We start from the raw sequence: 26413 nt of genomic DNA on the forward strand, positions 1-26413 counted from the left end.
AGGCGAAGTAGTTAACATCTCCTAGCCACCGAGACCGTCCCAATGTTGAGATGGGGCGGGGGGAGGTGGGGTTCAAGATGACTCTCGTAAAGACGATCCGGTAAGAACGACACTTACCGGAGAGTTGCGTTGCTCAGATGTGTTGAGAAATAAACCGGCGAATTTTTTTTTCATCAAAACTTGAACCGCGGCCTCTACCCCCTCCCCCCCCAGTCATCTGTTGTTCCAAGGTCTCTTGCTCGGGAGGTGGCGGTGGGGGAAGGGGATGGGGGTGGTCCAAGCATCTGCATACAATTCTATCCCCCCCCCCCCCCGCTGAGCAGTTCATACTTTAGCCCATGCTCACGCGGATTCGTTTCAGCCGCAACTTTGCCAAATTGGCAAAGCTGTAAAAGCCACCAGAGATGGCTTCAAGCTCGGTTTCAGTTGGCGACCAAAAAATAAATACATGTGATAGGTGGTGATGGTCGGGAGGAGGGGGAGAGTGGGGGGGTGGAGTTGGTGGAGGGAGGCACTGATGGTAACGAAAACTATGCTTTTCTGTATTCGATGGACGTACGGTTAAATGAGAAGTACAGTTTTTGTACGGAGTGCCAGTGCCGGATTAAGCTAGTGCGGGGTCTGTAGCATATGTTATTAAGGGGCCATAAATTATTATTTTTTAATATATTAAGACACACTGTTTTTACTTGCATAGTGAAGTAATTCTATTTTTTCATTTGCAATGTAGCCAGATAATACGACAAATCGATACAACACCCCGTCGTTCATAAAAGTTGAAGGCGGTATAGTACTATAGTTATAAAGCAAGTGCAGAATCACTGAACCGGAATTTGTAGCTTGAAAGCATTTAGCGCGGGGCCCTTGAAAATGCGGGGCCCGTAGCATCATATGTAGCTACTTGTGCTACGAGGATAATCTGGCACCGCCGAGGGCAGACGCAAAAAAAATCAATACCGATCTTGCAGCATCCTTCGTTGAACACAAAGATCCCCCGTGTAGCCTTAGCAGGCTGTATAGGGGCAAGTGCTGTTAGCGAGTAGCACCGCATATGAAGGCCGCCACGGCACAGAGGGGAGTGGGTGGCCAGCATCACGCCCGGCCGCCTTTGTCTCCCCAGTGGCGATGTTTACTACACACCGCACCAGGTACACATTTGCGGCTGAGTCGACCTAGGGAAGGACCCCAGGACCGGTTCAGATTGCCGCTATCGCTGACGTTCTGTTGAACGACCTCCACCCTCAACATGCCCCCACCTGCCCCACCCGCGGGTTGTCCACCACCCACCTTGTCACCCCCCCCAAGCACCCCCTCGCCCCGCCCCCCGTGCCCCCCCCCCTGCTCCCTCGATACCCCCCCCCCCCCCACGTCTCGCGCTGGACGGCAGCGTTCGGATTGCCTGGACGGCAGCCAATCAAAAGCGGTGATTTGGTGGTCCAATTCCATTAAATAGGTAAATAGATGGATGGTGCCTGTCAGATTGATCCTTTGACCTGTAAATGTAATAAACAAGCTGGGTATTGAACATTCGTGAGATAACGTGGTAATTCATATGGGGCCTTAGAGCAAAAAGCACACTGACAAACTGATATAAATATATACATGCGTTTTAATATCCTGACATGAAGGCAACTGGACTGGACATGACAATTATCTCAAGCGAATTGGATAGCCAGTTTTTTTCACAGGGCAACTGTTTTATTATTGATATTGTTATTATTGTTGTCACACCGATTGTTTATTTTGGAAAGCCGCACTGGATATCAAGACTATTTTTGCAAAAGGGTCCTGCCAATTGTTCGCAGTCGAGGGGTGATGATGCTGCTGTGTCTGATTCCTAATAAAGAGCGGTGATGTGTAGTATTGAGCGTGCTGCGCTACAAATCCAGCGCCCTGAGTTCGATTCCTGCTCAACAGCCACTAACGCCAATGACGATTGTCTGAGCCGGTCCTGGGCCTCCCTTTGGTCGACTCAGAGTGAGTTCATGGTGCGGTGTGTAAGCATCGCCACTGGGGATACAAAGGCGGCCGGGCGTGGTGTGCCGTGCCAGCCCTCATAGGTGCTGCTCGCTAACAGCACTTGCCCCAACAGGATTTTTAAGGCTATACGGGGGATATTTGCCATTGCTTGATTCCAATAAGAGGTTTCGCGGTTAATTTGTCAGCAGCGGGATGTTGTTTTCCATGCCAGTCACATTTGTTTTTAAAGCTACGGGAGGATGCCGCAGAACCCAGAGAGAAGCCACGCAGGGCAGGAGATCCTACAAACCGCACACAAAGCCTGGCGTGGAATTCGCGACCTCCCATCGCTCCCCCCAACTCGCTCTACTACCGCCCAGCCACCTGGTGGGACGAAAGAAGCACGTGTATGTACTGTATGTTGGACTTCTTTTGTACCCGAACGTAGCCAACCGGGCCCGAGGATGTCCCCCCTCCACCCCCCCCCCCGCCCCCTTCTATCTACGCAGGGCAGTTGCAGCGTGCACGCGCCTGGACTGCTCCTTCGTTTGTTTGCGCATCCGATCGGCCAGCGAAAATGTTGGGGGGGGGGGGCGGGATGGAAGGGGGGAGGATGGAGGGGGGGGGTGGAGGGGGGGGCGGTTGGGGACGGCATGCGGGCAGGGGGTAGATGGTGGGGGGGGGGAAGGGGGGGCCGCAGATGACTGCAGGCAGAGCAGTCCGACTGGGGCGACTGCCTCGGGCCCCGCACTTTGGGAGGGGGGGGTCACACGGGGTGATTTGCCCCGGGCCCTGCACCGCCTCCCCCCCCCCCCTATGGACGGCACTGGCTGCAGGCATTGTGTTGGTGTCTTTCTGAGTTTAACAGAGACGAGGGGAACCCTAGGGGAAAGGAGGGGGAGAGGGAGTGCTATGGGGGGAAGAGGGGGGTATGAAGATGGGGTATGCAAGCAGCTACGGTGTCACAACGCCAGTTAATACGGTTTAAAATATATATATACATCATCAAAACCATCACCACCATCAACATCATCACCATCATCAACATCATCATCAACATCATCACCATCATCAACATCATCACCAACATCATCAACATCATCACCATCGTCAACAATGTCATCACCATCATCAATATCATCAACATCATCATCAACATTATTATCATCAACATCATCATCAACATCATCACCAACACCATCATCAACATGATCGCCAACATCATCAACATCATCACCATCAACAACATCACCAACATCATCATCAACATCGTCATCATCATCAACACCATCATCAACATCATCAACATCATCACCAACATCAACATGATCACCAACATCATCAACATCGTCAACATCATCACCATCATCAATATTATCAACATCATCAACACCATCATCAACATCATCACCATCATGATCAGCATCATCAGCAACATCATCATCAACATCATCACCATCATAAAAATCACCAACATCATCAACATCATATTCTTAGCTCTTTCGGTAAAGTCACGTTGAAGGGAAACAATAAAATAATAAAATATATATAACCGTACGTCCATGTTTTTATTGTTTTATATATATTTTATTATTTTATTGTTTCCCTTCAACGTGACTTTACCGAAAGAGCTAAGGATATGAATTACTACAGTCACGAAAGCTTTAAATCATCATCAACATCATCATCGCACAGTGACGCCGGGTAGGACAATCATCGGTTCCCCGGCTGTTGTAGAATCGACGACATTCCTCGCATCTTTTCGAATTCTCCGTCAATCACACCAACTCGGGTTTCCAATTAACTCAAATTAAAGGACCTCGCGCAGTGCGCATTTCAAATTCTCACGTAGAAAACTAAAATCGCCGCTGTAGTCTGAGATAAGATGTACTGTTGTTTGTTGTTTGTGTTGTTGGTTTGGCTCGTGGTTGAGTCTGGGACTTTTGCAGACGTAAACGATTCTGAAAAAAAAAACAACAACACCGTTCCGAATTAGAATGTTGGCCAATATGCTGGTAAATGCGTTAAGGAGTCATGTATTTCTTCATTTATTTTTTTTACCAGGCAAGGCCACACTGAGCTATATAGTTATTCTTCAGAAGCGACCTGGCGATCACAAATGATAGATCAACGAAGTTGCTCATCATCGTGTGGAAATCTATAGCAGCAGCTAACTACTCAGAGCGCGTGATATTGATTCTACATTCGGAGAGGGCAAAACCCTGGAGGACGCGGATAAAAATCCACGCGACCACGCGGAAAGAGAGACACGCAAACTCCAACTATACAGCAGGCGTCAGGCTCGGGTTTTAACCCACGACCTCCTGTAGACCAGGCGAGGGACTTAACGTCTCGCCAATGTCTCGCTCGCGTCACTGCTGGTCGAAGGGCCTCCTCTAGATGCAGCTCGAGAGGGCCTCCTCTAGATGGTCTTGTTGGCCTCGTGTTCCTCGCTGGCCAGAGATCTTGGAAGTAGTGGGGAGTACCCACACTTTACCCCACCACACGCCACCCATGTACACCGCTGAAGCGGGCAGAGGCGGTGTGGGTGCATTGTAAAGAGACTCGCACAGTTGTTTCAAATGCCGCGCCCGGGAGATCGAGAAGGCAGGCTACGGATTGCAGGTCCGGTGTGCCAACCCGAACCGTTACACCCCGCGGAAGCTCCTCCTTACGACAACAACGCAGTTCACGTGCGACGATGAACCAACGTTGAACCAACGTTGATCCAACGTTGATCCAACGTTGGGACGACGCTCAAGGTTGGCGTCGGAGCCCCCGCCGTGTTGGTGGATCGCACAGATGGAGAAAAAAATCACCCAACAAGGGGGATTCCACCCGTACCGTCTGTATGGGATAGAGTGTTTCCCCCTCGCATGTTTGGGTTTTCTTCTGGATACTCCGGTTTATACCCCCCCCCCCCACCACCACCACCACCACATGCGAACACGCTCATTATTTCGCTGATGAATACGTAGAGGACCGCAGAGCTTGGGCAATTCTAGGTGGTGCTGGCTCCTGGCGTGGCTGCTGTTGCTGCTGCCTGTCTGCTCGTCTGTGGTTCCTCCTCCTCCTCCTCGCGCCTCTGAGTCGTCCCCTAGCTCTCTCTCCCTCTCTTCGAGAGCGAGCGAATAGCGTGCAAACAGCGGCGCAGCGTCGCACACGTTGACATCATCACCATCATTATTATCATCATCATCAACCCTGCCTCTTGCCACCTCATGCGGCGAAGGCAACGCGCCCCCCTTCGGCTGCCCCTCGAAGCCCTCGCACAGTCTCCGCCGCCACCAGAGACGAATGCAGCGGATACATGCAAACTCGACACGTTTCATATCATTGGGTCTTTCGGTAAAGTCACCTAGATAGGTTCAAAGAAAATAACAACAAAATAACAAACAAAAAACTAGGACGTTTTGATCGCAACACAAGCGGTCGTATTTTTTTTTACTACCCTATCGACGTGACTTTACCGAAAGACCCAAAGAATATGAATCCGTGCAGTCACGCAAGCTTGAAGTCGACACGTTTCGTCAATAACAGCGCACGCACTGTGGTTGTGTGTGTGCGTGTGGCCTTAAAAACGGGCACGTGTATAATCAGCGACGTTGCAGGGGCAATGCGTAAAATGTCCCGTGAAAACGGGGGCATTGCCCGAAACGTCGTCTGTTTTCTATTTGTTTCCCTTTTAAGGCCGTGCACGCACCACACACACACACAGTGTGGCTGTTGTCGACGCATGTGCCGAGGTTGTATTCATGTTCTATTAATTATGCACCACTGCCAAACGCAGCAGCAGCAGCGGCGGCATCGTCGTCGACGACGAAGACACGTTCCGTGTCAACTCTTAATGCGTAGGATCGCCGCGAAGTGCACGCACGCCGTTCATACATTTAGACGGACGTTCCGTTACCGAATGGAACTAGGCATTCCTAAAAATTAAGCCAATTACATAACGACTTGGTTACCCCCGCCCACCGCCTCCACCGCTAAAGTGTATGATGGGTGTGCAATACTCCAATGCACTCAACGTTCCAAACGTTTTGGGCGACTTCAATTTCGTCGCGACGTTCCATTACGCAGTGGCTGGAAAGTGGCAATAAATAAATAAAGAATTGAGTTATTCCCAGCGCAAGGCGGAGTTGAATGTCATTGGATGACACTTGGTGTGTGTGTCTGTGTGTTGTTAGTCGACTTAGCTCGACTGAGCCGGTGTGTAGTGAGCATCGCAACTGGGGATACAAAGGCGGCCGGGCGTGGTGCTGGCCACCCAGCGCTCGTGTGCCGTGCCGGCCTTCATAGGTGCTCGCTAACAGCACTTGCCCCAACAGTCTGTTACAGGCTATACGGGCGATCTTTGTCTTTGTATGTATGTGTATGTAGTGGGGAGTGGCGTTGCAGTGGTTAGCGCGCCGCGCTATGAACCCGGTAACCCGAGTTCGATTCCCGCTCACGGCCACCACCGGCGATGATTATCTGAACCGGTCCTGGGCCTCCCCAAGGTCGACTCAGCCGTCAAACGAGTAACTGGTGCGGTGTGTAAACATCGCCACTGGGGAGACAAAGGCGGCCGGGCGTGGTGTTGGCCACCCACCACCTCGTGTGCCGTGCCGGCCTTCTTAGGTGCTGCTACTCGCCAACAGCACTTGCCTCAAAGGTATTTTGAGGCTATACTGGGGGGCAGGGGGAGATCTTTGTCTTTGTCTAACGGTTCGTAACCAGTGTGATGGGGCCTTATGCAGGAGCCCCTCGTTATCATAGTGAATAACACATCGGCTTTCACCACCGAGATGATGATTCGTAATAGATATTGATTAGGGTCAGATTGAACATTGATCACATCACTCAAAATTCTACAGGCTACTGCCCTGATGATGATGCTGCTGCTGGTTGTAACTCTCCCGAAACGTCGGACTACCCAGGTGTTCAACGTTGTGGATCGCCCTCCAAACAAAGCGCCGGTGGTGATGCTGAAGCGGGAAAGCATTTGGCCACTTTTGTTCGTCACGTGACAATTTATTTTTTATTGGCTGTGTCGGGTGGAGGAGGGTTTACGGCACACTTTAGTCACGCGATCTGACCCCAAACAAAACTAAAATGATTAATCAGAATGTACGAATGAATGTTGAACTTCTTTCGCATCGTATGTAGCCAACCGTTCGAATTTGAGGTGTGAGTCTGTGGGTCTCTGTGTGAGTCTATGGGTCTCTGTGTGAGTCTATCGATCTCTGTGTGAGTTTATGGGTCTCTGTGTTAGTCTATGAGTCTCTGTGTTAGTCTATGGGTCTCTGTGTGAGTCTATGGGTCTCTGTGTGAGACTATGGGTCTCTGTGAGTCTATGGGTCTCTGTGTGAGGCTATGGGTCTCTGTGTGAGTCTATGCGTCTCTGTGTGAGTCTATGGGTCTACGTGTGAGTCTATAGCTCTCTGTGTGAGTCTATGGGTCTCTGTGTGAGTATATGGGTCTCTGTGTGGGTCTATGGGTCTCTGTGTGAGTCTATGGGTCTCTGTGTGAGTATATGGGTCTCTGTGTGGGTCTATGGGTCTCTGTGTGAGTCTATGGGTCTCTGTGTGAGTATATATATGGGTCTCTGTGTGAGTCTATGGATCTTTCTGTGAGTCTATGGGCCTCTGTGTGAGTCTATGGGTCTTTCTGTGAGTCTATGGGTCTCTGTGTGAGTCTATGGGTCTCTGTGTGAGTCTAAGGGTCTCTGTGTGAGTCTATGGGTCTCTGTGTGAGTATATGGGTCTCTGTGTGGGTCTATGGGTCTCTGTGTGAGTCTATGGGTCTCTGTGTGAGTCTATGGGTCTTTGTGCATCCAGGATGCCAGACCCTGATAATTCATTCATACGTTGCGGTAATTAAATTCATTTTGAGAAGCCGTTTTTTTCTTTGCACATCGCATTTGTGAAGGCTCATTAATACATTAATGCACACTGCACTTTGACAAATGAATAAATTAAGCAACGAATGGATAAAAGCCTTAATTTGTAGCTGGGCTAGACTCTACATCCGCCCCTTTGATGCTCTTTGGACAATTCCTTGGCTGGGCTGATGGATGAAATATTTACACAAACACAAATGGTGTTTTTTTCTTTTCCGTGGCAATTAAACGACATGTCGAGCCCATTGGCAGTGGTGGCACTGCTGCACGTAGCTGTATGTCTGTAACCCAGCACTATGCAACGGGGGGGGGGGGGGGGGGTTGGTGGATCACCGCACGAATGTTGTGAAACTACCTTGCCGTGAGCGCCCAGGATGTGCCATACATACCCTGGCTTTGCCAGGAGAAGGCGGCACGCAAAGGTGTGGACTGATATTTCTCCGTTCTGTGTGAGGGGGCATTGATCGTGCCCCCTCACACAAGCGGGGTCTTCACCGGCTGCTCAGATTTCCTCGCACATGCAACGCTGCGCTCATTAATTGTCTGAAAAAACGCCAGAATGCAGTGCCGGATTATCCTAGTTGCACAAATAGCAACATATGTAGTAGCTGCATGTGTAGTAGCTGCATGTGTAGTAGCTGCATGTGTAGTAGCTGCATGTGTAGTAGCTGCATGTGTAGTAGCTGCATGTGTAGTAGCTGCATGTGTAGTAGCTGCATGTGTAGTAGCTGCATGTGTAGTAGCTGCATATGTAGTAGCTGCATGTGTAGTAGCTGCATATGTAGTAGCTGCATGTGTAGTAGCTACATGTGTAGTGGCTGCATGTGTAGTAGCTACTGGTGTAGTAGCTGCATACAGTGAGGGAAAAAAGTATTTGATCCCCTGCTGATTTTTTACGTTTGCCCACTGACAAAGAAATTATCAGTCTATAATTTTAATGGTACGTTTATTTGAACAGTGAGAGACAGAATAACAACACCAAAATCCATAAAAACGCATGTCAAAAATGTTATAAATTGATATGCATTTTAATTAGGCAAATAAGTATTTGACCCCCTCTAAATCAGAAAGATTTCTGGCTCCCAGGTGTCTTTTATACAGGTAACGAGCTGAGATTAGGAGCACACTCTTAAAGGGAGTGCTCATAATCTCAGCTTGTTACCTGTATAAAATACACCTGTCCACAGAAGCAATCAATCAATTAGATTCCAAACTCTCCACCATGGCTAAGACCAAAGAGCTCTCCAAAGATGTCAGGGACAAGATTGTAGACCTACACAAGGCTGGAATGGGCTACAAGACCATTGCCAAGCAGCTTGGTGAGAAGGTGACAACAGTTGGTGCGATTATTCGCAAATGGAAGAAACACAAAAGAACTGTCAATCTCCCTCGGCCTGGGGCTCCATGCAAGATCTCACCTCGTGGAGTTGCAATGATCATGAGAACGGTGAGGAATCAGCCCAGAACTACACGGTATGATCTTGTCAATGATCTAAAGGCAGCTGGGACCATAGTCACCAAGAAAACTATTGGTAACACACTACGCCGTGAAGGACTGAAATCCTGTAGCGCCCGCAAGGTCCCCCTGCTCAAGAAAGCACATATAAATTCCAGTCTGAAGTTTACCAATGAGCATCTAAATGATTCAGAGGACAACTGGGTGAAAGTGTTGTGGTCAGATGAGACCAAAATGGAGCTCTTTGACATCAACTCAACTCGCCGTGTTTGGAGGAGGAATGCTGCCTATGACCCCAAGAACACCATCCTCACCGTCAAACATGGAGGTGGAAACATTATGCTTTGGGGGTGTTTTTCTGCTAAGGGGACAAGACAACTTCACCGCATCAAAGGGACGATGGACGGGGCCATGTACCGTCAAATCTTGGGTGAGAACCTCCTTCCCTCAGCCAGGGCATTGAAAATTGGTCGTGGATGGGTATTCCAGCATGACAATGACCCAAATCACACGGCCAAGGCAACAAAGGAGTGGCTCAAGAAGAAGCACATTAAGGTCCTGGAGTGGCCTAGCCAGTCTCCAGACCTGAATCCCATAGAAAATCTGTGGAGGGAGCTGAAGGTTCGAGTTGCCAAACGTCAGCCTCGAAACCTTAATGACTTGGAGAAGATCTGCAAAGAGGAGTGGGACAAAATCCCTCCTGAGATGTGGCAAACCTGGTGGCCAACTACAAGAAACGTCTGACCTCAGTGATTGCCAACAAAGGTTTTGCCACCAAGTACTAAGTCATGTTTTGCAGAGGGGTCAAATACTTATTTCCCTCATTAAAATGCAAATCAATTTATAACATTTTTGACATGCGTTCTTCTGGATTTATTTGTTGTTATTCTGTCTCTCAATGTTCAAATAAACCTACCATTAAAATTATAGAATGATCATTTCTTTGTCAGTGGGCAAACGTACAGAATCAGCAGGGGATCAAATACTTTTTTCCCTCACTGTATGTAGTAGCTGCATATGTAGTAGCTGCATATGTAGTAGCTGGATATGTAGTAGCTGCATATGTAGTAGCTGCATATGTAGTAGCTGCATATGTAGTAGCTGCATATGTAGTAGCTGCATATGTAGTAGCTGCATATGTAGTAGCTACATATGATGCTACGGGCCCCGCACTTTCAAAGGCTCCGCGCTAAATTATTTGAAGCGATCAATTCCAGTTCAATGATTCTGCACTTGATTTATTACTATAGTACTATAATGCCTTCAACTTTTATGAACGACTAGGTGTTTAAGGTTAGCGATTTGTCGTATTATCTGGTTGTATAGCAAATAAAAAATACAATTACTTTGCAAATAAAACATTTACATCTTGACTTAAAGCTTTCGTGACTGTAGGAATTCATATTCTTTGGGTCTTTCGGTAAAGTCACGTCGATAGGTACAAAGAAAATAACGAAAAATGACGAACGCTTGTGTTGCGATCGAAACGTCGTAGTTTTTTGTTATTTTCTTTCAAACTATCTACGTGACTTTACCGAAAGACCCAAAGAATAAGTAAAAAAATTGTGTTTTAATATTTACGTGTTTTTTTTGTTGTCATTTAGGGCCCCTCTATAACATATGTTACAGGCCCCGCACGAGCTTAATCTGGCACTGACCCGAATGCAATGCAGGACTACAAAGCCCCGGGCAATCGTTGGAAGCGCCGACTCCCTCGGCGATTAGGAGATGCGATTTGCATGAACGACGACGCCACATAAAACATAAACAGTCATCGAAAAACAAATTAGAGATGCATCTTTCTTTTTTCATAGACGACCTTGTGCTCTCTTGAGAGGTATATTAAATATACATTTCTCAATGAGTGGGGGGCGAGGGGGCAGTCCTGTAATTTCAAGCTCTATTCTCTGTTCGAGGCAAAAGAACATTTAAATTCGCCGACGTTCCTACCAAAAAAAAAAAACACGTGACAGGGGGCGAGTCTGAACAACGCAAGCGGGGACGGGCGGGCGAGCGGGCGGGCGGGCGGGCAGACATCGCCCCGAATCGGTTCAGCGTCGTTCGGCCGGGGACCGATTCCGCGGATGGCGAGGGACGACGAGGTTAACGATGGCAATCCGTTCATTCCGCGATCGATGCGACGCAAACATTTCGCGGGACGGGCACGCGGCACGAACGACGCCGCTGACAAACGGACCGGGCGACACAAAATGAGTCCAAATTGCCGACAGCAATTGCCGCAGGGGCTGGCAGAAACACCGTATGACAACATTTAGCTGTCTTTTTTTATTTTAAATGTTTCATTTGTAGCATCTGTATCGCGTCCCGCAACACACGAGTTGGCGCGTAACTCATAAACACCGAATGCCCTAAACCGCATCTCGTAATGTGCTGCGGAAATCGACTCGGTTTTATGTGGCCAGGGTTCTCAGACAGGGCTACGATTTCAGCCGTGTGTCACAGACAGAACTCAACATATTTGCAACCCCGCACACCACATCCACAATGTGTAGTACACCTCCAGCAGTGGGCTGTGGCTACGATTTGTCACGTACTAGGGTCTCAGACAGGACTCAATTTCATCCGGGTGTGTAAAGGGGGAGGTGTCCCAGACCAAAAAAAATATATTTCTGCAACCCGGCACACCACGTCCAGGATGTGATAGTACACCTCTTGCTGTGGGCCTGCGGCTACGATTTTGTCTACCCGCGAGGCCGGGAGAATATTCAGTGGAACATTCAAGCGCTCGTATCTTGCGTTGGGTTCGTTTTCACATCGTTGAAATTCGTAAGGAGCGGCGGGTTGTGGGTGTGGTAGAAAAGTTATGGGTGCGACGTGCACCACAGACAAATCAACTCTCGTTTGTCAACAACACCATGGCCTTAATGGGAAAAAAATATAAACAAGAGGCGACGTTTCGGGGCAATGCCATTAGCAAACAATGGGCCTCCTTCACGTATATATACCACCACATAAAACAAAAAATCGCTTGCCTGGGTTTAACCAATTCTTCTAAAATTCTACTCTCTCGGAAGGCAGTGGCAATGTGCATTATTATTATTTTTATATTCACGCGTAGAGAAAATGATATGGGGAGGAGACGTTGTTGTTGTGATCACTTGCTGTTATTTGTGCTTTTTTTTGGGGTGTAATTTCTTAATTTGTAAATTCATTTGTATTTTGCTTGCTACTACTAGGGTTTTCCATGTGCTTGCTAGCCGTGACTGTATAAGGGATTTCGTCCTCGTTCATAGTGAACTTACGGCCTTACGGGATGCCATTCGCATGAATGACGCTATACCAAATGAAATGATTATTACGATGATTTCATTGTCCGCTTATTTATTTAGCACTCGTGTAAGTAGTTGCAGATCTTCGAGGATACTAACACACGCCCGCCTTGTATAGGGCGCACGGCTTGAATAGCGCGCGGATAAATCCGCGGTGTGTTCCGGCCAGGGGTTTTTATTTCGGTATAAATATATATTTGTGTTTGTTATGCTGATTTATTTATTTTGGGTGCTTACGGTCATTACGCTTTACGAGTGAAAAAGCCCTCATTCTACGACCCTTCTTTTTTTAAGGAGGGTGCAGCCAAAGTTGTCACAGGTGGGGGTGGTGCTGCTGCTGTCGGCTGCGTAATTACAATCCAAACTATTTCCAAGTAATTTTTTTTTGTTATATCAATGGAATGTTGCCAATGGGATTTTTGTTTATATATATAAATGGGATGTGGTGTTTTTTTGTTTATCAATTGGGAGTGTTTTGTTCAACGCAAGTTGCATTGTACGGGGGTTTTATTTTTTGCTTACTATGGGAGAAAAAAAAACGAAGAATCCGGAGGAAATCCGTACAGAACAATGGTGGAGGACGTACAAACTCCGCGTAGAAAGGATGCCCGAGTTTGATAATCGAACCCGGGCATCTTCCTGCTGTGAGTCACTCGCGTCGTTGCCAGACTTGAGTTGCTCCCCTAACTTCAGACTGCGCTTCTTCTCGGGAAAGTGATGGTGGCAGCGCGACTCTCTCCATAATGGGCGGCGCTGAACCGCCGGTGGAAATTCCACATTGCCATGGCGAGGGCCAGTCTAGTCCCTAGGATGGCGCCTTGCTGACGTCTTGTTGCCTTCCCTTTGCAGGCACCGCGAGCCAACACACGAGCAAGGGTTTGTGGGAAAGATTTCAGTTCTCGCAGAAGACGTGAGTATTTTAGAATCGCGCGCACACACCAACACCAACACAACCGCAATTCGCCACGAGGTGACGGCCACGTCAACCACGGCGCCTGTGCCAGGCTAGGTGCACTTTAAGGCTACCACGTGAAGTGTCGGAGGCTCGTTGACAGGAGGAGGTCACGGGACAGACCCGGCAGGTGCCATGGGTCGGCCGACTGAGATGACCACCGGTAGATGTACCGCCAGCTGTACCGCCTATTGTACCACACACACACACAAAGACAAAGATCCCCCGTATAGCCTGTAGCAGACTGTTGGGGCAAGTGCTGTTAGCGAGCACCTGTGAAGGCTGGCACAGCACACAAGGGGGTGGGTGGCCAACACCACGCCCGACCGTCTTTGTCTCCCTCGGGGGCGATGTTTACAAATTGCACCGGGTAGTCATTTGAGGCTGAGTCGACCTAGGGGACGCCCAGGACCGGTTCAAAAAATCGTCACTGGCGTTGGTGGCCGTGAGCGTGAATCGAACTCGGGTTGGCCGTGTTCGTAGCGCAGCGTAGCGCTAACCACTACACTACCTCTCCCCACTAGACAAAAAAAAACAAAGACAAAGATCCCCCGGTATAGCCTTAAGAGACTGTAGGGGCAAGTGCTGTTAGCGAGCACACGCAGACACACAGACACACGCACGCGTAAAAAAGAAACGCCTGATGCCTCTAAATGAGCGTGCTCCCAGGAGGAGGATGTGGCGTGGGCGGATTGTCGTCCTGGTTCCACTCCGGACGGGATTTTTGTTGATCGACGGTCAATCGAGCGAGCGGGAAGTCTAAACACACGGCCGCTCAGCCAACCGCAGATCCGCTTATCGGCAAGCAAAACAAACAAACAGCTTAAACGGCTTCCGTGTTGCTGAGCAGAATCGGAACGAGAATATTTAGTTCTACTGGAGGAATCCGATGAGCTATGAAGCTCTTTGTTGACAGATGTCCAGCAGGGGGCGGGTAAGAACGTTACAACAACAAACAGTACAGAAACACGACAGCCGTGCAAAGTACAACAAAGGTGAACAAATCACCGAAACACTTACTAAAATAAAACTAAACTATCCCCCATCATACCACTGAGGTGTTAAACTTACTTCTCAAAAGCGACCCGGATACCACAAATGATAGCCCAACGAAGTGCTCCATCATTTGGACATTTAAAAGAACCCTTTATAGCACAGTGCCTACCCGCTTAGGGGTCGTCCATAAATGACGTCAGTCACGCGATTTTTGACGATTTTTGACCCCCCTCCCCCCCACTTCGTCATATGACGTCACAAAGATCTGCCCCCCCCCCCGCCCCAAACAAAAATAAAACATGCTTCAAATCGCTGTAAACTATTGTCATTGTAGTTGCGAATTTAATGTGGCGCTGCACTCTGATGTTGTCGGAGAAAACATTTATTTAAAAGTATATTTAATTCAGTAGAACGTGTTGTCTATATTTATTTAAAGTTGCGCATTTTGATGTGACGTCACATTTCTCAAACCCGAACACCCCCCCCCCACCTCGTCACACATCGTCACAAATGTCTGACCCCACCCCAGGTGCGTGACGTCATTCATGGACGGCCCCTTACCCCATACCCCGCCGTTGATGGCATTTGTGGTCGTTTCGGAAACGTAGCACGGTTGGCTACGTACGGTGCGAAAGAAGTTCAACATCCATACAGACGCGCGCGTGGCTGCTGATAATGTAGTTACTACTTCACTGATAATGTAGTCACTACGCAACTGATAATGTAGTCACTACACCACTGATAATGTAGTTACTACGTCACTGATAATGTAGTTACTACACCACTGATAATGTAGTCACTACGCCACTGATATAATGTAGTTACTACACCACTGCTAATGTAGTTACTACGCCACTGATAATGTAGTTACTACACCACTGATAATGTAGTTACTATGCCACTGATAATGTAGTTACTACACCATTGATAATGTAGTTACTACGCCACTGATAATGTAGTTTACTACGCCACTGATAATGTAGTTACTACACCACTGATAATGTAGTCACTACACCACTGATAATGTAGTTACTATGCCACTGATAATGTAGTTACTACACCACTGATAATGTAGTTACTACACCACTGATAATGTAGTCACTACGCAACTGATAATGTAGTCACTACACCACTGATAATGTAGTTACTACGCCACTGATAATGTAGTTACTACGCAACTGATAATGTAGTCACTACACCACTGATAATGTAGTTACTACGCCACTGATAATGTAGTTTACTACGCTACTGATAATGTAGTTACTACACCACTGATAATGTAGTTACTACGCCACTGATAATGTAGTTACTACACCACTGATAATGTAGTTACTACACCACTGATAATGTAGTTACTACGCCACTAATAATATAGTTTACTACGCAACTGATAATGCAGTTACTACGCCACTGATAATGTAGTCACTACACCACTGATAATGCAGTTACTACACCACTGATAATGCAGTTACTACGCCACTGATAATGTAGTCACTACGCCACTGATAATGTAGTCACTACGCCACTGATAATGTAGTCACTACGCCACTGATAATGTAGTTACTACACCACTGATAATGTAGTTACTACACCACTGATAATGTAGTTACTACACCACTGATAATGTAGTTACTACACCACTGATAATGTAGTTACTACACCACTGATAATGTAGTTACTACACCACTGATAATGAAGTCACTACACCACTGATAATGTAGTTACTACGCCACTGATAATGTAGTTACTACACCACTGATAATGTAGTCACTACACCACTGATAATGTAGTTACTACGCCACTGATAATGTAGTTTACTACGCCACTGATAATGTAGTCACTACACCACTGATAATGTAGTTACTACACCACTGATAATGTAGTTACACCACTGGTAATGTAGCCACTACACCACTGATAATGTAGTTACTACACCACTGATAATGTAGTTACTACACCACTGATAATGTAGTCACTACACCACTGATAATGTAGTTACTACGCCACTGATAATGTAGTTACTACTTCACTGATGATGTAGTCACTACGTCACTGCCCTGTACTCTTGTGACGTCCATTTACTTCTTTAAAATGTAATATATTATTTTAAATGAAAGTTTATTGAAAGCAGAAATGAATATACTAACGGGGTAAAAAAAAACTTGTTCTGGGTCAATTAATAAGAGCAATGGGGTGGATCACAATACATTTGGACCGCGCTGGACAATGTTGCACTGCCCTCTGCTGGTGATCCCCCATCCAATCAGGCTTAGTGCCTTCTCTTTTTTCCACTGGCAGTGCGCGACGCGGCCCAGTGATAGCGCCGTTGCAGTGAGCTGAGCTTCGCGGTTCGATACCAGCGGCCGCCCTGATGAATACCGCGGTGCGAACAGTGCGCGAGTGGACGTTAAAGATCCCTTTGACGTCATTCGCAAGAGTAGGACACTGCGTGCCGGAGTCACGGGATACATTATTTTTTTGCCAAGTTTTAAATATTACCCGGAAAAAAAAGACTCAATTTGGCAAACATTGACCCACCGCCTACTGCAATAAAACATTTGGCAGGACCCAAAAAATTAAATCTCTGCTTAGGTTCCGAGATCCGGTGAGATCGGATGGATTCGTTCCGAAGGTGATTTCGTTACAGAATGTAAGACATAGATTTCCCATATAGCCTGTAACAGACTGTTGGGCCACGTGCCGTCAGCGAGCACCTATGAAGGCCGGCACGGCACGCGAGCAGGCGGGTGGCCAGCAAACCACGCCCGGCCGCCTTTGTCTCACCCAGCGGCGATGTTTACCACACACCCGCACCACGGACTCATTAGGGGAGGAGCCCAGGGCCGGTTCAAATCACCGTCCCCGGTGCTGGCCCTGAGCGGGGAGCCCGGGGCTCGACGCCTGTCCGTTGACGTTCCACGCCTTCCCCCTGCCGGCAGGCACGCGGCGGAAGCCACCACGGTCAGCCCCAGGACGTGTCGGCCCTTGCACGTGCGCCGCAAGCTCCAGGGACTCTACCCACAGTGAGTGACCCCCCCCCCCCTCTCCATCACCCCGCTCTGCGGTTCGAGCCTAGAGGCCGCCCTGGTTAATGCACGTTGAACTTCTTTCGCACCGTACGTAGTCTACCGTGCTCACGTATGTACGTACGTTGAACTTCTTTCGCACCGTCCGTAGCCAAACGTGCTAATGTATGTTGAACTTGTTTAGCACAGTACGTAGCCAAACGTGCTAATGTATGTTAAACTTCATTAGCACAGTACGTAGCCAACGGTGCTAATGTATGTTGAACTTCTTTAGCACAGTACGTAGCCAACCGTGCTAATGTATGTGTATGTTGAACTTGTTTTGTACCGTACGTAGCCAAAGGTGCTAATGAATGTTGAACTTCTTTAGCACAGTACGTAGCCAACGGTGCTAATGTATGTTGAACTTCTTTAGCACAGTACGTAGTCAACCGTGCTAATGTATGTTGAACTTCTTTAGCACAGTACGTAGCCAACCGTGCTAATGTATGTGTATGTTGAACTTCTTTAGCACAGTACGTAGCCAACCGTGCTAATGTATGTTGAACTTCTTTAGCACAGTACGTAGCCAACCGTGCTAATGTATGTTGAACTTCTTTAGCACAGTACGTAGCCAACCGTGCTAATGTATGTGTATGTTGAACTTGTTTTGTACCGTACGTAGCCAAAGGTGCTAATGAATGTTGAACTTCTTTAGCACAGTACGTAGCCAACGGTGCTAATGTATGTTGAACGTCTTTAGCACAGTACGTAGCCAACCGTGCTAATGTATGTTGAACTTCTTTAGCACAGTACGTAGCCAACCGTGCTAATTGGAGGTGCATAGCTCCAGTGGCTTCCTAATTCCGGGCCCTGTACTAATCGTGCATCTGACGTTAGAACCATGAGCCACCTCGTCACCGTCAAAACATTCGAACTTAGTATGAGCAGCGATGAATAAGGGCCATTGCCTGGAACGTTGCCTATGGTACAGCTGTCATCCTGTTTGACGGCAGTGTCACTGGCCAATGTGTTGACTGTTTTGTTCCTTGTGCTTTTGCTCCACTGCCCACATAGTTTACTGTTCAGTTTCACCCTATCTCTGTTGTTACACTGAGTTTGTAAGATTAGTTTTACTTTCGTTATTGTTGTTGTCGCTGCTGTCTCGCGCACCACCACGGATCTCCCGTGTATAATAGCCGGGCAACTGGCTACACGGGACCATCATCATCATCATCCGTGTAACAATTCAGATAAAGGGTGTCGCTGAGACGAGATGTTAATTACCTCGCCTGGTACACAGGAGGCCGTGGGTTCGAATCCAACCAGGACGCCCGCTGTATATTTGGAGTTTGCGCATCTCTCTCTCATCGCGGATTCTTCTCCGGGTCCTCCGGTTTTTCTCCCGCTACATTTTAGAATCAACATCACGAGTTGAGAGTGGTTTGGCTGCTGTGCATTCGCACGTGACGACGAGCCACCATTATGAGACCTCCTTTGCCAGAAACAAGATATAGGAATAGGTTTTACCCTTTTAACTGGCACAAAAAACTGACACCTTTATTCAAGGCATCATGTTTGCAATGACCACAACACAAGCAGTCAAAATGCAAACAAAAAAGGACAACTCTGATAATAATATGCACTGACCAATCAAATTCAAGGACAGTGCATATTATTATCAGAGTTGTCCTTTTTTGTTTGCATTTTGACTGCTTGTGTTGTGGTCATTGCAAACATGATGCCTTGAATAAAGGTGTCAGTTTTTGTGCCAGTTAAAAGGGTAAAACCTATTCCTATGACGAGCCACCACTTTGTGGAGCTGTCCTTTGCGATGGCCAGGTCGCTTCGGAAAAAAGGAGCTATGCAGCTCCGGGGGCCTTACCCGGTAGAATAAAATTAAAATAAACTTTAACAGTTAAATATTCCAGATAAACTCAACACTCCAAAAAAAAAGTCTTGCCCACAAGTCACCGCCACTTGTCAGCCAAGAGAGGGCAGCACAGCATTTACTGCAAATGATGAAAACATATCTGGAGCATCTAAAGTGCCAAACTAAGAGGCAGGGAGGAAGCTGACCAGCAAACATTTAACCCCTTCACTCCCTCCCCTCTAGTGGACATTGATTCTTAAGAGCATTCATGAGGGCATTGAGAAACCCCCCACCCCTCCATCGTTTCCCTACAGTGTCATCAGAGCTTCGGAAGACACCAGGGGCATGTCGAGTTTATTGAAACGGTTTAATGAAACATGCAGTTTAAGACAGCAGGTCTCCATTGCACTATAATCCTCAATGTGCGGGTGGTCAACCACCACCCGCACCGCCACCCCCCTTTCACATCCTCTGTGGCGTTGTCTACTTGAATCTTCTTGTTGATAATAAAATACTTTTGGGAGAAAAATGAAAAAACAATAATCCTCAAGTGGCACGTCGCAGCCGCAGTCCAGAAACTACAACCGTCGTGCCAAGCTCAGCCCTCTTGCTCATGCTGACCTCTGCAGGAGGCCGCAGATGCCCCCACAGCAAATGTGGCCCCCACATCGAAGGCTAAACCTGACCGGCTAACGCGTAGCAGCAGGCTTTCGCCACCAAATATTATCCGTGATAGAGGCTTTTATTTTGGGGGGGGGGGGGGGGGGTAGATCGCATAAACATAAACCCGCCACCACCACCACAAGGCCAATTAGTAAGGATGTGTAGATGTATATATGTACACAATTTTTGGAAACCTTTTAGATCAACTATTTACCCACCACTTTCTCTAACTTCTTGATTCCGGCCTTCTGTAAGGCTCTTATAATTTCGTTGGCGGACAAGTGGTCAGACACACGGAACGCCGGGCTTTTAAAATAGCTTAGTATATGTGTCTGTATATGTTATATTTTTAAGAGAAGACAAGGTTTGAAATACAGTATATGTATTTTTCCCCCCGGGTGAAAGCCGGGTACTTCCTGCTCGTAGTTAATAATTGCACCGCTTTATTTCATCCATGAGTTAGCGGAGTGTGTTTATTATTTATTTATCTTTTACAAATATAAACACTTTTATTTTACTAGGTAAGGCCGTCTGAGTTCTTGTCAGATAAGACCTGGCCACAAATGATAACCCAGTTTTCAGTTTCAGTTTATTTATTTTGGTATAGCAAAACGAAGTTGCTCGTCATGTGCGATCATTTATATCAGCAACCAAACGCTCGAACACGCGTAACGTTGATTCTAAACGTGGAGGGGAAATCCACACGACCACAGTGAGATATAGAAAGAGAGAGACACGCAATCTCCAAATACATTATACATCAGGCATCGTCGGGGTCGGGATCGAACACCACGAGCTCCTTCATACCGGGCTAGGGAGATAACATTCCTTCACTGTCTCCCTCCCTGCCCCCACCGCTCCGGCAGCCTGAACATGAGCGCGCTGGGTGGGAGCCCCTTCCTGGGCCTGCAGGACGTGGAGGCGGAGGCGACGCGGTCTCACCGACGCAACTACGGCGCCTTCGCTCTCGAGCAGCTGCCGTACCGCATGCGCCCCAGCGGTGAGCGCCCGCCGGTTAGTGCCGGAGCGGCGGAACGCGACCGCTCGTCGCCGTCGCGGCGCACGTCGCGCGCGGCGGACGATCGCACGTGTCGTACGATCGCGTGTCGCATGCTCCACGTGTGTGTCACGTGATCCACGTGTGTCACGTGATCCACGTGTGTCGAATGCTCCACGTGTGCCGCGTGATCCACGTGTGTCGCGTGATCCACGTGTGTCGCGTGGTCCGTGTGTGTCGCGTGGTCCGTGTGTGTCGCGTGATCCACGTGTGTGTCACGTGATCTACGTGTGTCACGTGATCCACGTGTGTCGTACGAACGCCTCCTCGACGAAGTGGCTTATCGCGTGGGGATTTATAGCAGCGAAATACCCTGAACACGTGATGTTGATTCCAAATGTGGAGGGAAAAAGCCGGAGGACCCGGAGAAGCGTCCACGCAACCACGGGGAGAGAGAGAGACACGCAAACTCCAAATATACAGCAGCAGGCGTTAGGGTCAGGATCGAACCCACGACCTCCTGTATACCAGGCGAGGTAGTTAACATCTCCTAGCCACCGTGATGTTGATGATGAGAGAGAGACACGCAAACTCCAAATATACAGCAGCAGGTGTTAGGGTCAGGATCAAACCCACGACCTCCTGCATACCAGGCGAGGTAGTTAACATCTCCTAGCCACCGTGATGTTGATGATGATGAGAGAGAGACACGCAAACTCCAAATACACAGTAGGCGTCAGAGTCGGGACTGAACCCACGACCTCCTGCACGAACGCACACACACAACGATGGGGCCGCTTGCGTGTGCGTGGGGCCACTTAAAATACTGTTCACCCTACCCGCACCTGTCAAAGGAATGTGGAATTTCTACCACAGGAAAGGTTCGGCCACAGTGGTGGTTATATTTAGCCATGAAGTGTGTTTGACTCTGTATTTACGTCTAAACATATGATCTGGTGATGCACGTTTGATGCAGTGCTCAATAACAAATAATACAAGAAAAACACATCACAATCGTCACGTGAAAAGGGACATTTGCCTGGAGCGTCATACACTGTTAAGGTCACAGCATTATCGAGGAATGTGTCGAGGGCTTTGTAATTGTTTGGGTAACTTAAAGACGGGTCTTTTTTTGTTTTGTTGCAATGCGACTGTAGGCAGTACGAAAGGTCGGGGCATCAAGGAAATGGCACGGCCATCCTCGCGAACCAGCCTGGTGACTTCTGCCGAGGCTCGCGCGATTCGTGCCGTCCGTAAGATCCCTCTGGGATTTCCCGTCGCGCTTTGCAAAACAAATAAGTAACATTAAGACAAACTTAAAAAAAACACGCGCTTTTATGAAATGTACCGTGCTAGTAATTGCAGAACTCCACGACTCCAGAAAGTGGCCCCGAAGCTTGCCATAACGTAAGGGGACCGTGACCAATTACAGCCAACGTCGGTTGACCGTGGACAATTAGACTCAAGCCGAAACATAACATATAAAAAATAATGTTTAAAAATATATATATTTTTTAGACATCATAGAATATTATATTGTCATCAGTATGACGTAAGTATACCGAGTTTGCAGTCGATACCACATTTGGAAGTGGGTTAAATTGAGTTACAAGATTTGAGGATACAACAACGACAACAACAACAACAGACAGACAGCAGAGTGAGTTTAAAAAAAGCATTCACACCGCTCCAACCTCCCTTCACCAGCATGAGTCATTGCACAACTTCTGCTCTTGCTGTTGATCGGACTTCATTATTGGTTGACGATTGGCTGGAGAGCAGGAGAGAGAGAGAGAGACGCTTCATGTCATGAATGTCCGAATAAATACGTGGTGTTCAAATGTTTAGATTCGTAATTGGCTCGACGTGACACACACGTGTTCCCTCCGAGGACAAATGAAGGTTGTGCAGGGACATATAGAGTCAGTAGATACTACTGACTCTATTGTATATAGGGTGTGTGTAGGCATATATAGAGTAAGTAGATACTACTGACTCTATTGTATGTAGGGTGTGTGTAGGCACATATAGTCAGTAGATACTACTGACTATTGTATGTAGGGTGTGTAGGCACATATAGAGTTAGTAGATACTACTGACTCTATTGTATGTAGGGTGTGTGTAGGCATATATAGAGTCAGTAGATACTACTGACTCTATTGTATGTAGGGTGTGTGTAGGCACATATAGAGTCAGTAGATACTACTGACTATTGTATGTAGGGTGTGTAGGCACATATAGAGTTAGTAGATACTACTGACTCTATTGTATGTAGGGTGTGTGTAGGCACATATAGAGTCAGTAGATACTACTGACTATTGTATGTAGGGTGTGTAGACACATATAGAGTCAGTAGATACTACTGACTCTATTGTATATAGGGTGTGTAGGCACATATAGAGTCAGTAGATACTACTGACTCTATGTAGGGTGTGTGTAGGCACATATAGAGTCAGTAGATACTACTGACTCTATTGTATGTAGGGTGTGTGTAGGCATATATATGCCATGGGCGGCCGAAATACTCGTTTATAAAATCTAGCCTTCGTGTCCTTTGGCAAGTCTCACAAAGCGGACGTTGGGTCCCGTGTCGCCAAAGTGTGGACAAGTTCCGGGGTGCTACACCATGTTCGACTGGGTTGGTGGCGGGGGGGGGGTCCCCTTCTTAAAGTTTTAAAACTTCGTTCGCAGACTCATACGTTAAATTTAGATTTAAAGCTTTCGTGACTGCAATGATTCATCTTCTTTGGTTCTTTCGGTAAAGTCACGTAGAATGAGAATAAAATAATAAATTGATAAAATAAATAAAATAACGCAATAATATTCTCACAATGTATTATTTTATTCTCATTCTACGTGACTTTACCGAAAGAACCAAAGAAGAAGACTCATACGTTGTTGTGAAAGCCACCACTTCAGCGTTGACCAATGTTGGCCCAAAATACCGACGGACGTTAAGGGTTTCTAGTTTGTGTTGTGTAACCAGATGAGAACTCGACTTAAACTGCGTGTTTTTTTTATTTTAACCAGGCACACACAATATGCATTCCTGGAAACCCCCGCGGTAAATCGAAACGTCGCAAACCGCGCCCCGTTCTCCCACAGTCGAGAGACAATCAACATTTGCCAATGTAGAGTCGTATTTAACGGGGGGTGGGGGAGGATTAATCTTGGGTAAACATCCACGTAAAAAGTTTCTGCGTCGCCGTAAAACGATCCCGCGGTGGCATATTTTGTTTTACGTGCGCGTCGTAAATGCGACGGATCGTCATAAACCGAACACCACCCCGTAGCGATTTACATGGGTTCCTGCGGGCAAGCATCCAGAACTTCCGTGGACCTGGGATTAAAAACTTGAGATGACATCACCGTTCATCCCGTGGCCTCCCCGTGGGTTTCCGTGCTGTACCAGATTGCAATCCGATTACGAAGTTGTGGGAATTACCGTCGTGCCTGTAACTTAACGAGCCGGGACTTCACCTGATCTCTAAGCTCGGCGGGGGACAAGCCCGGACTGTGCTTGCTTTGGATGGGTGACCACCTCCGATTAGCACGGTTGGCTACGTAAGGTGCGAAAGAAGACCGACGTACATGCATACACCGTGCGTGAAACAGATTATCGTAGGCGTGTGGAGCGATGCATTGTGGCGGCGCATTGGTTGATGCGCGGGCATCGCGACAAAACGGGCCTGGGTTAGATTCTCGAGTCGTAGTGCCTTTCTCTGCGGAGTTTGGTATGTTCTCCCACTGTTCTGTATGACTGGTTTTGACCAAATAGGCTGATGCAGCAGGAGCCTTCGCAAAGGAGAGTCTTGAGACTCAGTGTTTGTGCTCCTTTTGTAAATAAGTATTTATCACATTCATATGTGTGCATTAGTAGAGACTTACCATGTTGAAATACCTGCCAAATTGATCAAAACCTGGCCTAAAACTTGCTGATTAGAACCGGTGCCAAAAGGCTTCTCCCATTACCGGCCACGGTGGAGAAATCGTCAACGTGCGGCGTCATCTCGTTACGACGCGGCTCGCAATGCCGCACCGTTGATGACCGAAACCCTTCCTAGCGCAAGTGGCGCACGTGGAGAAGCGTTACGGAATCCACGCGCGTGTGTTGAAGCATCGCAGAATCCACGTTGCGTGTGTTGAAGCATCGCAGAATCCACGTTGCGTGTGTTGAAGCGTCGTAGAATCCATGGCGTGTGCGTACATTTTTTCGTTTCCTTCTGCGTTTTTGTTAATTTATTCCAGATGCTCTGACCATCCGGTGGATTTTAAAGTTGCTGGTCAACGTAACGACGCCACGGGAACTATCCAAGTGAGTCACCTGTCACGCGTTACGAAATTCGAGGGGTTTCTATTTTCTTTTTTCGGTTCTTACTGGAGCAGACCTGTGAGAGCTCCGAACTAGGCGGTTGGACTGCGACCTCGAGCCCTGGGGGTGAAGAGCTTATCACGCGCGCGTGTTTACGGCTAAATCGAACTGCCACATTTCTGGGAGGCTCAACAAGTTCGTCCGCCGCTCGCGCGCCAACAACACAAGCGAGGGTTACTTGCACGGGGCCTAGGTCGACTCAGCCTCAAATGAGTACCTGGTGCGGTGGTTAAAAAAAAACCATGAGCACTGGGAAGACAAAGGCGGCCGGGTGTTATTATGGCCACACGGTCCCCCCCTCGTGTGACGTGCCGACCATCACAGCTGCTGCTCCCTAACAGCACTTGCCCCAACAGTCTGTTAAGGCTCTACGGGGAGATCTTTCGTTCTTTGTTGTGTGTGTGCATGCAGGGCCACTCAGCCTCAAATAAGTACCTGGTACCATGCGTAAACTTCGCCGCTTAGGGAGACAAAGGCGGCCGGGGCGCGGTGGCTGGCCACCACTCCCCCCCCCCTCGTCCGCCCCGTAACGTAGCCAAGCCGGCTCTTGACAAGCGCCGCTGGTCGCTCACAAGCACTTGCCCACGAAAGTCTGCGAAGGCTGTACGGGGGTGGGGGTGGGGGGGTGGAATATTTGCCTTGTGCGCCGCAGCTTGGCGTGCAAGCGCTGCGTCGTCGTGGGCAACGGAAGAGTCCTCAAGGGCAGCGGCCTGGGAAAGAGGATCGACTCGTACGACGTCGTCCTGCGGTGAGCAAGCCGGGCGCGCACGCTAACCGTTGCGCCACCGCTCCCGCCACCCACCCATCACTGTGCCACCACGAGGGCCCCCCTTTTAACTTGGCACGACCAAACACGACACAGGCACCTCTAAACTAAGCTATTTTTTATTTATTCATTTATTTCTACCAGGTAAGGGCCGCTGAGCTGTCTGGCTATTTTTTTCCGGTGGCTATTGAAAAAGAGCGCGA

The 26413-nt window shown here is 48.0% G+C and overlaps 1 protein-coding gene across 6 annotated transcripts in view; it reads left to right on the plus strand.

Moving 5' to 3' along the window:
• The window catches only part of LOC116955625 (type 2 lactosamine alpha-2,3-sialyltransferase-like), a 91017-nt gene that overhangs the window by 56432 nt on the left and 8172 nt on the right, over positions 1 to 26413 (plus strand). For 5 of the 6 annotated variants that reach the window (XM_076053324.1, XM_032976811.2, XM_032976810.2 and 2 more), the window contains 5 exons: positions 13436 to 13496; positions 17474 to 17557; positions 20942 to 21075; positions 25321 to 25387; positions 26097 to 26192. In XM_076053324.1, coding sequence (XP_075909439.1) covers positions 13436 to 13496; positions 17474 to 17557; positions 20942 to 21075; positions 25321 to 25387; positions 26097 to 26192 — 442 coding nt within the window. Of the gene's footprint in view, positions 1 to 13435; positions 13497 to 17473; positions 17558 to 20941; positions 21076 to 21301; positions 22326 to 25320; positions 25388 to 26096; positions 26193 to 26413 lie in introns of those variants that run through there. The other variant, XM_076053323.1, reaches the window with a different exon arrangement.

The sequence above is a fragment of the Petromyzon marinus genome, chromosome 60 (assembly GCF_048934315.1).
Source record: "Petromyzon marinus isolate PM22_M1 ecotype Great Lakes invasive population chromosome 60, UKy_Petmar_22M1.pri1.0, whole genome shotgun sequence".
NCBI classification, from domain to species: domain Eukaryota; kingdom Metazoa; phylum Chordata; class Hyperoartia; order Petromyzontiformes; family Petromyzontidae; genus Petromyzon; species Petromyzon marinus.